Source organism: Zootoca vivipara, chromosome 16 (assembly GCF_963506605.1).
Source record: "Zootoca vivipara chromosome 16, rZooViv1.1, whole genome shotgun sequence".
Taxonomy (NCBI): Eukaryota; Metazoa; Chordata; class Lepidosauria; order Squamata; family Lacertidae; genus Zootoca; species Zootoca vivipara.
The window spans coordinates 19,659,540-19,672,282 of NC_083291.1; the positions used below are offsets into that span (position 1 = coordinate 19,659,540).

The 12,743-nt window shown below is 43.8% G+C and overlaps 1 protein-coding gene across 2 annotated transcripts in view; it reads right to left on the bottom strand.

Annotated features, from left to right (window-relative positions):
- Positions 1-506: 506 nt before the first annotated feature.
- The window catches only part of PIGG (phosphatidylinositol glycan anchor biosynthesis class G), a 59,679-nt gene continuing 47,442 nt past the window's right edge, over positions 507-12,743 (bottom strand). For both annotated transcript variants that reach the window (XM_060268675.1, XM_035097127.2), the window contains one exon: positions 507-8,867. In XM_060268675.1, the coding sequence (XP_060124658.1) occupies positions 8,642-8,867 (226 nt within the window). In that variant the 3' untranslated portion in view covers positions 507-8,641. The remainder of the gene's footprint in view (positions 8,868-12,743) is intronic.

The window sequence follows — 12,743 nt, forward strand, 5'->3', positions numbered from 1 at the left end:
CTCCACTTAGAAGGCTGTTTGCCTGATGAGATCTAGTCCATTCATTCCCTTCCAGCCATTAAATAAGGATTTGAATATACAGTCATACCTCGGTTTAAATACGCTTCGGTTTGAGTACTTTCAGTTTAAGTACTCCGCGGACCCGTCTGGAACGGATTAATCCACTTTCCATTACTTTTAGTGGGAAAGTTCGCTTCAGGTTAAGTACACTTCAGGTTAAGTACAGACTTCCGGAACCAATTGTGTACTTAAACCGAGGTACCACTGTATATGTTATTGTATATTTGGTCTGTGGGAATACGGCCTTTCTTTCCCCCTGTGCTTCTGACATGGAACAAAGGTGCATTTTTGTGAGGGTTAAAGGGAAATGGAGCTGCAAATATATGTACAGTATTGGCGTAGAAACTTCAAGGAGGGAAGCATACCAAGATGGATTCCAAAAACCAGCCGAGCTGTGCTCAAGATGACAACATGCTTAAAAACAGCACAATCAAGAGCCAAATTAGTCAAAAGAAAAACAAACAAACTTTATTCAGAACAGGAGAAATAACTCGTGTACAGAACACACACAAACAGGGAATTAAAACATGGGCTAATCAGAAGTCAACAGAAGCTGAAAACAAGGGAACACTGCCAACACTGAAATTCTCATTGTAGTGACTCTTGCAAGTGCCTTCAATTTCTGCCCTGGACTTAGAATATTTATTTCCTCTGCCTAGACACTCATCATTGCCCACTTCAGTCCTGAAAGCTATCCTTTCAGGCCTAGCAGTATTCCTTGTCCTTTCGGCTTCCTGACTGAAAGAACAGTAAGAGCTGTTCGGCAGTGGAATTTGCTACCAAGGAGTGTGGTGGAGTCTCCTTTTTTGGAGGTCTTTAAGCAGAGGCTAGACAGGCATATGTCAAGAATGCTTTGATGGTGTTTCCTTCTTGGCAAGGGGTTGGACTGGATGGCCCTCGTGGTCTCTTCCAACTCTATGATTCTAGAATGACCCACACCCTCCCAATTCGGAGGTTGAAATTCCATGCACAATGACCCGGGAGTGAGCTCTACTGAACACAGGGGGACTTCTGAGCAAACATTCATAGGCTTGGGCTGCAAGTCAACGCAAAGATTAACCCACGTTTCAATTTGTACAAAGCCGGTGTCTTAAGGAACAAGAATGCTTTAAAACTATTAAATGCTGATTCAGTTTGTTATCAAAGAACTAGAAGTAACAGTATTCTGGCATTTCAGCCTGGAATCATCTAAACACACACTCAATTCACTCCTTCAAAGCTTGGGGATTTAGGCTTTTCTCCATTACCATTAACCCCCTACCACCCAAAATCAGACCCCTTCCTTCCTTCCTTCCTTCCTTCCTACCTATGCCAAAGTTAATTTTGATTTCATGGTGGACTTCAAGTAACTACAGTGGTACCTCGGGTTACAAACGCTTCGGGGTACAAACGCTAACCCAAAGTAGTACCTCAGGTTAAGAATTTTACCTCAGGATGAGAACAGAAATCGCACAGTGGCGGTGCTGCAGCAGCGGGAGGCCCCATTAGCTAAAGTGGTACCTCAGGTTAAGAACAGTTTCAGGTTAAGAACGGGCCTCCGGAACGAATTAAGTTCTTAACCCGAGGTACCACTGTAATAAACTTGCAGCAAGTCCCCAAGATGCACTGCATCAGCCCCAACTCTTTCTTTAAAAAGTATTTGTTTTCAACCTTATGGTTTCCATGTCTATTTCCAGAAAGCTTTATAACAGGAAATATATGATTTAGGGCTAGTTTGAACTGCTCCTCCCAAAAAAGAGGGGTGGGAGGGATTAGCTACACAGAGAACTACGTAGATTGCCAGAGAATAAGGGTTCAGTTTAAGTACCATGCCTAGGAAAAGCTATAAATATATATATATTTCTCCTTGGGGGAGAATGCATACAAATAAGCACTTTTCTCTCAACACACAGATGCAAACAGTTGCAACCTGATGTTCCTGAGGAAACAAAACAACATTTGCTACATGAGTCTGATTGCGCAAACTGGCCAATTCAATGGGCCTCGTATCATACTGCAGGGAAGCAAACTTTCCCATTAAAATGTATCTTTTCAAAACAGCAGGGAATTTGAGCTACAATGCATTACCTAATTAAGCAAATGGACACCGAATAAAGGTCAATTCTTAAAACAATCTTGAGCTTAAAGATTTACATGGGATCCTGGGTTATGACCTGAAGAACTGGCTACCCGCCTGAATGTCAAGTGGCTGGTGTGTGTGTGTGTGTGTGTGTCAGAGAAGCAGTTGTGTCTCCAAACTAGTAGAAATCCTGCAGTAGAGAAAATTGTATATAGTAAGCATGCCTATCTGGCTTTTTGCAGTAAATTCAAATTTGCTGTTTCCTGCTCCCCAAAAGAATTTCCTTGTTGGGCCAAAATCCTGACAGATGTGTTACAAACCTCTTGGGGAGCAAGCTGCCTTTGAACAGCAGCAGGTCTCATGAGCACAGAAGTTATTTAAAACAGCAACACTTCTTTTCTGACATTCATCATAAAGCAAAGCCCATCCAACAGATATGTTAGCTGGAGAGAGAGATTAATTCTAATGGAAAAAAACTAACGCGCTGCACATACTGTAGTTTATACCATGGTTTGTTTTCCTTAACGATGGTTAATACTGGCCATAAACCATGGTTTCATGTGGGCATGCAAACCATAGGTAAAGAATAGGATCTACACCAAACCAACAATGGTTAAGGCAGTTTCTCTGCCCCTCCAGCTTCTCCGCTTGCAACGTGGCAAGCGGCTGTCCTTGGGGACAGACCTTAACTTGACAAGCCAAGCTACCATTTTACTGTATATTGAGGGTCTCGCTCAGAATTAAGACAACAAACCATGTTTAGCACAAAGGATGGTTGAACATTACATCCACGCATGACCTATCTGGAGAACAAAAGAAATATAACTTTCTTTGGGAGTTGTCATGAAAAGGTCACTTAGTGCTGTGCTGTCCACTACAGCCTAACAGACATCACACAATATGCAGCAGCAAAGTAGACTTGCATGAGAAGTACAGTTCATGCATTTTAAGATCTAAAGCAGGGCCATACGCAAATCTGTACACAAAATAGTTTAGGAAAGAGACGAGCCTGTCTATGTTGCTGTGTAAAGCATCAACTTCACAGATGCTGCTAAAGCAAAAATCATTAAAATTAGTATATGTTGGTACTTAAGTGAAATTCCAATTCCAGCTCCCTGCCATGTCTACTGGACTGAGATGTGCTTTTGTGAATAAGTTTGTTGAATTTGCACCTTTATATTTTTGACATACTGTACTTAATGCATACAAATTAAAATCCACTGTGCAATGAGGCCCTAAGCGAAATAATAAGATGTCTTCACTAATTTCTCTTAATCCATTTTTGGAGTCCTAATCTTTCCTGGCAAATGGACATAGCAGCCACTATGAAATGAAAGGTTCCTACGTCCAAAGACATGGCACAAGATCATTTACTTGAAGCGCTCAAAACTTTCAGAAGCAACGACTGGTCATTACTAGGCAAGAGTCCTCTATGGAGATGAAAAGGAAATGTACTAATCTGGGTATGTTTACCCTGGAGGAGAGGAGACTGAGAGGAGAGATGATAGCCATTTACAAATACCGGTATCTTAAGGGCTGTCACATGGAAGAGGGAACAAGTTTTCCTCCTGCTCAGGAAGGTAGGATTCGAACCAATGGCTTCAAGTTACAAGAAAGGAGATTCCGATTAAATATATGGAAAAACTTTCTGACAGTAAGAGCTGTTCAACAGTGGAAGTCTTCCTCAGGAGGTTGTGGAGTCTCCTTCCTTGGAGGTTTTCAAGCAGAGGTTGGGTGGCCATCTGTCATGTATGCCTCAGCTGAAATTCCTGTATTACATGGGGTTGACTAGCCTAGAACTCCGTGGTTCTATGATTCTAATAATAATGTCTTGTGCCACTCTTATAATGCTTGACCTAAGGCAGGCATAGGCAACCTTGCCTCTCCAGATGTTTTGGAACTACAACTCCCATGATCCCTAGCTAACAGGGCCAGTGGTCAGGGATCATGGGAGTTGTAGTTCCAAAACATCTGGAGAGCCAAGGTTGCCTATGCCTGACCTAAGAAGTCAGATATTTTTTGCCCTTTTAGGCAGAAAAGCTGTTCAATTGTTTGGTTCAATTATCACATTCCTGGATTGGGGAATGCACAATGTCCCTGTGTGGTTCCTCCCTTCTTCACATGCCCATCTTAGTACAAGAGTTACTGGCTTGCTATAACACCTTACTGGGAAACTGGTGTGATTCCTCCTCCCCCCCCGCCCCCCTTTACAAATCATGATGTAATCCTGGCTTGCAGTATCAGTTTGGAGGTTTCCACCTGGCATGTTGTATAGTGTAATATCTCAGTGTAATATCTCAATTGAGTCAGTGTGTGAGATAGGCAGTCATGGCCTCCCGTTTGATGAGAGGTTGTGAGGGAAGGTTGAAAAACATGTTTACACTGCATTCAAGTTGCATTTTAAAGCAGGGTCATAGCCAAACTGGGGGTGATGGGGGAAGATCAGAGTCCTAGAATTGGAACGGGTTCCAATACGGGAGAAGGCAAAGTCAATCCTTCCAATAATAATAATAATAATAATAATAATAATAATAATAATAATAATTTATTATTTATACCCCGCCCATCTGGCCGGGTTCCCCCAGCCACTCTGGGCGGCTTCCAACAAAACACTAAAATACAGAAATCCATCAAACCAAGTCATTTTCCTCATCAAAAGCACATGCGTAAGTTGTCATTTGCCCTGTGAAGAAAAGGATACAGCTACCTATACAAAGGCCACCCCAGCAAAGCAAAGGGAAGCACACTGGGAATTAAATCCTCTTCCCCAGGCCCAGTCTAGTTGACGGTCCAAAGTTGTGGCAATCAGCTGAAAACCACCGGATTCAAATCTCCTGCATCTCATCTAGTTTGGCCCAGAGAGACTCCTTGTTATTGAAACTAAAACAAGATTCTTATCTAACCTATGAAAAACACAGCCTGAAAAACTGCCATCCTATTTTAGATATTAGCATATATACAGGCCAGAGTGGTTGCTCAGATAAACTCAAACTGGATTTACATGATGTGGCATGATTTGAATGTTTCTTATAAGCTATTTTTTCTTATTGGAAAAAGATTCAATTGTTCATTTACCCTGGAGCAGTAATTCACCAAATTGTGCATTGGGGCACATTAGCTTGTTGCACTAGAAATAGAAGTATTAAAATTTTAAAGAAACCAATCAAAAACTCCTGTAAGCCCTGTGTACTTACCTACTATGTCACAGCATGCAGGTAAGCTCCAGGTGTGAGCACCCACCCCCTGCTTCCAGCAGAGGGACCTCTGACAATTGCCTCCCTCCCTATACAGAGCAAAATTCCCTGTCCTCAGAGGAGTCTGCTCATTGCACCACTTCCAGTTTCGCCTCCTTCCAACTGGGGCTGAACCGAAACAGTGACTCACACTGAGATGCGGGGAGAGAGGACCTGCTCTGGAGGCAGGCAGTTCCACTTGGAAAACACTGCCTCGAAGTATAGTGAGAAAATTTCTTTTTTTTAAAGTAGGAAAAAATATTAACGTTGCTGTTTGCCAGAGCAGCAGCATTATTTGCTCTGCCCCTGCTTGCTATTCCAAGAGTTTGCAATAACATGTGAATATCAAATGCTTTCAGAACCGTGCAGCTTAAAACAATAAGAGATCAACAGCTGCAAATGCAGAGATGCTACTTAAATCCCATTGTTGGTGCTTCTGCGGTCCTTACTTGCATCTCTGTACGAAGGAATGAAAACACCTTGTAAATCACCGTTGGTCACAGCACAAAGCATTCTGTCCTTCCACGCCACGGGAGGAGAGTATACCCCGGTTAGACGTTTAGATCTGACACCAGACCTCACCTGCAGTACTGTGTCCAGTTCTGGTCAGACCTCACCTGGAGTACTGTGTCCAGTACTGTGTCCAGTTCTGGGCACCACAGTTCAAGAAGGATACTGACAAGCTGGAACGTGTCCAGAGGAGGGCAACCAAAATGGACAAAGGCCTGGAAACGATGCCTTATGAGGAACGGCTTAGGGAATTGGGTATGTTTAGCCTGGAGAAGAGAAGGTTAAGGGGTGATATGATAGCCATGCTCAAATATATAAAAGGATGTCATATAGAGGAGGGAGAAAGGTTGTTTTCTGCTGCTCCAGAGAAGCGGACACGGAGCAATGGATTCAAACTACAAGAAAGAAGATTCCACCTAAACATTAGGAAGAACTTCCTGACAGTAAGAGCTGTTCGGCAGTGGAATTTGCTACCAAGGAGTGTGGTGGAGTCTCCTTCTTTGGAGGTCTTTAAGCAGAGGCTTGACAGGCATATGTCAATAATGCTTTGACGGTGTTTCCTGCTCGGCAGGGGGTTGGACTGGATGGCCCTTGTGGTCTCTTCCAACTCTATGATTCTATGACCATTTCACCAAACGTGAGAAGCTTGAATAATATGGGGCTTGCTTGGATAATACTTGAGTGCTTAACCTGAGAATGTGAATGAGCTTTGGCCTGACACTATAAACAGAGAATATGAAGTTTGGGCCAGGCTGTATGGGCTTTTTCCTGCCTCCATGATCTGAGAATGAGTCACAGGGTAAGTACAGGTGGATAAATGCAGCATACCCGCCTCCTAACACCATGTGAGTAAGCACCCACAACCAGCTCCCACTCACCCCACAAGGGCTGTATTCTCAGAAAGGTAGCCTCTGAACACACGCTAATACCAAAAAATAAGGTCTCACCCAGGAGAGTTAAAGTTATCATAAATAAGTATAACTCTTCTTTTTTTAAACATAGATTTTGCATTTCTTAAGCAAAGCTTGCTGTCAGCTGCAAGTACACTGACATTCGCCGATAGCTTATTTATATAATTGCATATATAACTTGCAACATTTCCATGCTACAATTCAGCTATCAAAAATAATGGAATTAGTTGCTTTTCCCTATTAAAAAACCCATTCCAGTAATGCTTATAAAGAATTTCACACACATATTTACAGATATGCCAGCATTTTTAAGCCTGCCAGAGCGCCTTCATAGTCTTTGACTGCAGAAAACTACAGGAAACTATGAGAGCTACATTCATATAACTGTGATGCATGTGTGTATAAATCATAGCTGCCAAGTTTTCCCTTTTCTCGCGAGGAAGCCTATTCAGCATAATGGAAAATCCCTTAAAAAAAGGGATAACTTGGCAGCTATGGTATAAATGTATGTGTGTGTCTAATCTCCAGTTCACAGCATCCTGTCACATTGTGAGCCATAATGTTCAGAATATATCAAAGGAACAACAACAAAAATACAAGTAATTGTTTTGGAGAGAATCTTCTTCACAGTTTTAACCTTTGAGTGAGGTTCATCAGCCAGCACTCCATGGAATTTGATAAGGAGATAAAAACTTTACTTATTCAAGTTATGATTAACAAATGAGAAATGCAGTGCAGGAGTGGAAAAAAATTTCAACATACAGTCCCAGTGATAGAGACAACCCTAGCCCCAGCAATCTGTTAAAGACTGGTAGATTTTCATCTAAACTCCAATATGAAGGAATGAAGACCAGTAAGAACTTCTCAAGAGATTATCCTGTTCAGATGTTCAAACCCAGATAGTGCATACACAACATGGACAATTGTGGTGCATTTAAGAAATCGGGGGCAGCCTGTGACCACTTCCAGCACCAATTGCCACTGATTACTATAACCACCATTTAATAGTTAGCAATGGGTATTAATCATAGTTAAAGGTAAAGGGACCCCTGACCATTACCGGTAGGTCCAGTTGTGACCGAATCTGGGGTTACAGCGCTCATCTCGCTTTATTGGCCGAGAGAGCCGGCGTACAGCTTCCAGGTCATGTGACCAGCATGACAAAGCCGCTTCTGGCAAACCAGAGCAGCACACGGAAACGCCGTTTACCTTCCCGCTGTAGCGGTTCCTATTTATCTACTTGCACTTTGATGTGCTTTCGAACTGCTAGGTTGGCAGGAGCTGGGACCGAGCAACGGGAGCTCACCCCGTCGCAGGGATTCGAACCGCCGACCTTCTGATCAGCAAGCCCTAGGCTCTGTGGTTTAACCCACAGCGCCACCTGCGTCCCTTCATTAATCATAGTTAAGTCAAGCCAAATGCCCACTTGACCAGTGCCTGTTAACCAGCTTCAAACTCTGGTTTTGTAAGATAGAGAACAGAGCCTGGCTAGTTTCCATTGCAATCAACATCTATGCCAATGTGATGCTTAACTGTAGTTAAGGCAGGCAATGAAAACTGGCACGGAAGGGATGCGATCTAACAATCCATTTATAGTCCAACTGAAATTTAGATACCGTTCCCCACCACACGGCCTGTTACGCTTGGATCAGCACTTCAAGCCAGAATCTGCAATGCAATGTGTGTGTGTGTGTGTGTGTGTGTGTGTGTGTGTGTGTGTAGATATGTATGCATGTATAAACATGTTTGCCAAAAATAGATACCCAGTTAACTTTTAAATATCAATCTAATGGCAAGAATCCACATTCCATAGTAGAAATTCAGTCCGTCGCTTGAAATTATGCAAGACTCTGCCTTAATGGTTGCTTTCAGTCTTGGACTTTACGCAAGTGGTTGTGATCCATGGCTGTGAAGAAGGTGCACACGGCTGCCGTGATGAAGACATGCACCCCCTCGTAGAGAAGCTTTGGCGAGAAAACGCTCCAGATGAAGAGGTGGTACCGCAGGCCCGTGACCAAGATGATGTACACGGCAACCGGGATGGAACGCAGCAGCGCGTAACAGAAGCAGCCGTGCCCCATGGCTGAAGGATTCCTTTAAATAATAATTAAAAAACATGATCACAGCCTGTGTCAATGCCCTATCCAATAATTTACTTTGCATCTCTGTGGGTTGGCATAGGAAAGCCTCTGTAATAAATGAGAGATGGAAGTGGATTTAGGAAACGCAGGACAACCAGCTTCCAGCACTGCAGCCTGATCTGCAGAGAGCCAAAACCAACTCAGGTGGAGTTATGCAGAGTGGAGGCGTGAGTTTCAATGAATATATGGTTCTTCTAGATCCGGCATCCCCATACTGCGGCCCTCCAGATATTTTGGCCTACAACATGATCCCTAGCTAACAGGACCAGTGGTCGGGGAAGATGGGAATTGTAGTCCAAAACATCTGGAGGGCCGAAGTTTGGAGGTGCCTGTTCTAGATGCCACAGCAAATGCTGTAACTCTCCACCCCCAATGGTGCACTCCTTCTCCCGAGACAGATGCCAACAACAATAAAGGCATTTTATAAAAGGGGGAGGGGTCACAGCAACCCAACTTAGCAAAACTAAAAGGAATGCCGATGGCTTTGGCTTGTACTATTCGTAGATCATTGTATTCTTTTACTGCAGTGCACATGTTTACATAAATATTACTTTCATTTTTTGCTAAATTGTGTTCCTGGGACTTCGTCTTTCTGTTACCTACAACTGGGGACACCCACCCACCCACCCTTTTTGATTGTATAAGAAAAGCGATGGTTCGGAGGGGACATCTTGCCACTGCTAAGTAAGTTCCAGTGCCAGGCAGAAATCCAGATATCGACTTAACAGTTCAAGAGATGGTTTGGCAGACACCACATGGCAATCACAAAGAACTGAAGAAGAAGGGCTGGGGAGCCATACTGGTGGCTCCCAAGGCTGTAGATTTATTGCCCATTAACTTTGTAGAGCTATTACACATGACCTTTTGTAAGCCCTGTCATAAAGAGAAGGCTTTGCCATCATGACAGTCAGGGAATAAAGAGAAATGATGGGACTGCTCATACATGAAGACAGCTCTCGCTGAATGGGTAATTGGGAAGGGACCAAAATGAAACATGTCCAATGGGAGCTGTTGCCGCCAAGCAGTAATAACGCTTTGGAGCAGCAGTTCCGCCAGTGTGTTCCAGGGAACTGTGGTTTCCTTGAAAGCATGCCAACGGTTCCTCGCAGAGGCAATCAGTAATGGCGTGCAAGCTTCTTGGAACGACAGCTTGCCCAGCACGACTGGCATTCCCTGGCAACATGGGGCCATCGGAAAGTGCTACCGGTATGTGTTGACTCGGGTATACTATCAGTTCCCACAGAGAGCTGGGTAATTTGCAACAGGCCTGATGGGGCCCAGTGTGAACTCTGTATATGTCCCAGAATTCCCTGCACACTGCACAGGTGTTTCACGGCAGAGAAGCAGGGGCCCGCCAGGAGACAATTCTATTGCCTGTGTATGTACAAGAAACATGATCCATTGCATGCTGTGGCCTGTGTACTGCACAATACTGCAGATATGGCTCAACTGAAGGTCCTCATTGTCACCCCAATACTATTTTAAGCTATGAGGTGAGAAGCTGCCTGTCAGGTTCTTCAGCTGGGAGAAAATTAGTCTCCCTGGTCAAGATTATTATTATTATTAATTGAGTTTATATACTGCTCTATACCCAGAGGTCTCAGGGCGGTTCACAGAAACAACAATAACAATAACAAAAGTTATTCTTATTCTTTTTATTTCATTATTTATACCCCACCCATCTGGCTGACACCCTGGGTGGCTTTCTGGACATGTAAAAACATAATAAAACATCAAACTTCCCAATACAGGGCTGCCTCCAGATGTCTTCTAAAAGTTGTGTAGTTGTTTATGTGTTTGACATCTGATGGGAGGACATTCCACATGGAGGGCGCCACTGCCGAGAAGGCCCTCTGCCTCCTTCAGGTTTACAGGGCTGAAGCCATTTAGGGTTTTAAAGGTCAGCACCAGCACTTTGAATTGTGCTCAGAAACGTACTGGGAGCCATGATGTCATGCCCCCTGAACAGCCTTATGGGGGGGGACTCCTGTAGAAGTTGCTTCATGGGAGTGCACACAGTAGGTATCATGTGACTCTCATCCAAACTTGAGAAATTTTCCAAGGAACTTGACCAAGTTGGCTTTTAATTGTGGAGGGGGAAAGTCATAGCACCTGAAAGTAGGGCAACTGACTTTTCTGCTTCTCTCTCCCCACCCCTAAATACCCCACACATCTCTTTATGCCTCAAGAGGCTGGAGTGATACAATTTTGGCTGAGGAACAGGAATCAGGAACACAACTGTGGCAAAATCACAATGTAAGCTGGAGAGAGATGATGAACAGGACACCGTGAATACACAAACACAGCCCTCTTAGGAATCTAAGCTCTCCCTGCTCAGATTTTTCTCCCTCTGGCTCTCCCACAACTGCTTTAGCAGCTCACAGCAGATGGCAAGGCCAAAGTCAAGCCATTCTGGTAGCCTTGCAACAAGTTGCAGCATTAATACTATTGCAAACACGCCGCCCCCAGCATCCATCACCTCCATACAATAGCCTTAACTTTTAACATTTGATTTTGTCCTGCCTCAAGTCTCTTTCTAGATTTAACACTAGTTTTTAAGTTGCTTTACATACAGCCCGCCTTAAAGTTAACACCGGGCATCTGACAGGTCAAAGTATTGTTTATTCTTTTAACACATAATTTAATAATAAAAAGAATTCATAACTGGTACTGCAAACCCAATTACTCTTCCCTAGTTGAGGGCATCCTCCAGCCGTCTTCCTTTTCTCAAGCTGTGAAACCAGAAAACAGCAGGTCGCTGTTTCACATGGACTGTCAAGAAGATTTCATATGAAGTTACTGGGCAAGAGTTGCAGGTTGATACTCGAGGCCAAATAGTAAGAGTGCAAAGAGCAGATTTTATGTTTTTGGCAAAAGACCCCATAGTCCACTGCATCTGATGGGAGGAAAAGCCTGATTTAAATTGTCAAAAGGTGACAGGCCAATCCCACTTCATTAATGAAGACAAAAGACTCCAGGACAGAGCCACCTAGCTGGCAGAAAACCTATCCTTCAGCTTCCACTATTTGGCTCTGCTAGCCACTGCTCTTGTGCCAATTTGATCTTCAAAGCTTGACACAATACAGGCGCAATTATTTCCATTTACTCAACATGACAATGCCCCACCCCCACCCGCCAGCATCAAGGCACTCAAGATGATAGCTCTGAAGGGCCAGCGACATCAAATCTTTGATTCTATACACACCTCTAGCGCTCATCACCAATTATCAAGCTGAGAGGTCCATCTGCTATCATTAAGGTGCACGTCAAATAGCACCGAGGCACCTGAACGTCACATGCACTAGGAACTAGTTAAGATAAGCAAGGTGTGCCTATGAATGTATGGTCAACACAGGGGCAATAAATCCATTTGTTCAGGTACTCTCCACTCCTCAAACCAGACCTGTGTTTATTCAACGTTTGATACCTATGGGCTGGGTTTATTTAAGGAGGCAGGTGCCGCCGTTGTTTATTGGAAACATTTGCCACAGTTCAGCCAAGGCTCAGTTGGTTAGGGTGTGGTGCTGATAACGTTTGCAGGATCGATCCCCGTATTCCTGCATTGCAGGGGGTTGGACCAAATGAACTTTTGGGTCCCTTCCAACTCTACAGTTCAACATATTTATATTGATCAGTGCTCATAACAATGGAAGGACAATCTCCTTGCAAATTCCAGCTAGATCCCTACACTTTGGCGGGGGGGGGGGGGGAGAGAGAGAGAGAGAAGAGGGAGGGTGCAGAACACAATGAAATTTGATAACTGAAGTGAATCCTCTTGAACATTGTGCTTCATCAGGAGTTTCTTCCCTCTCCAATGTTAGCCTATTGA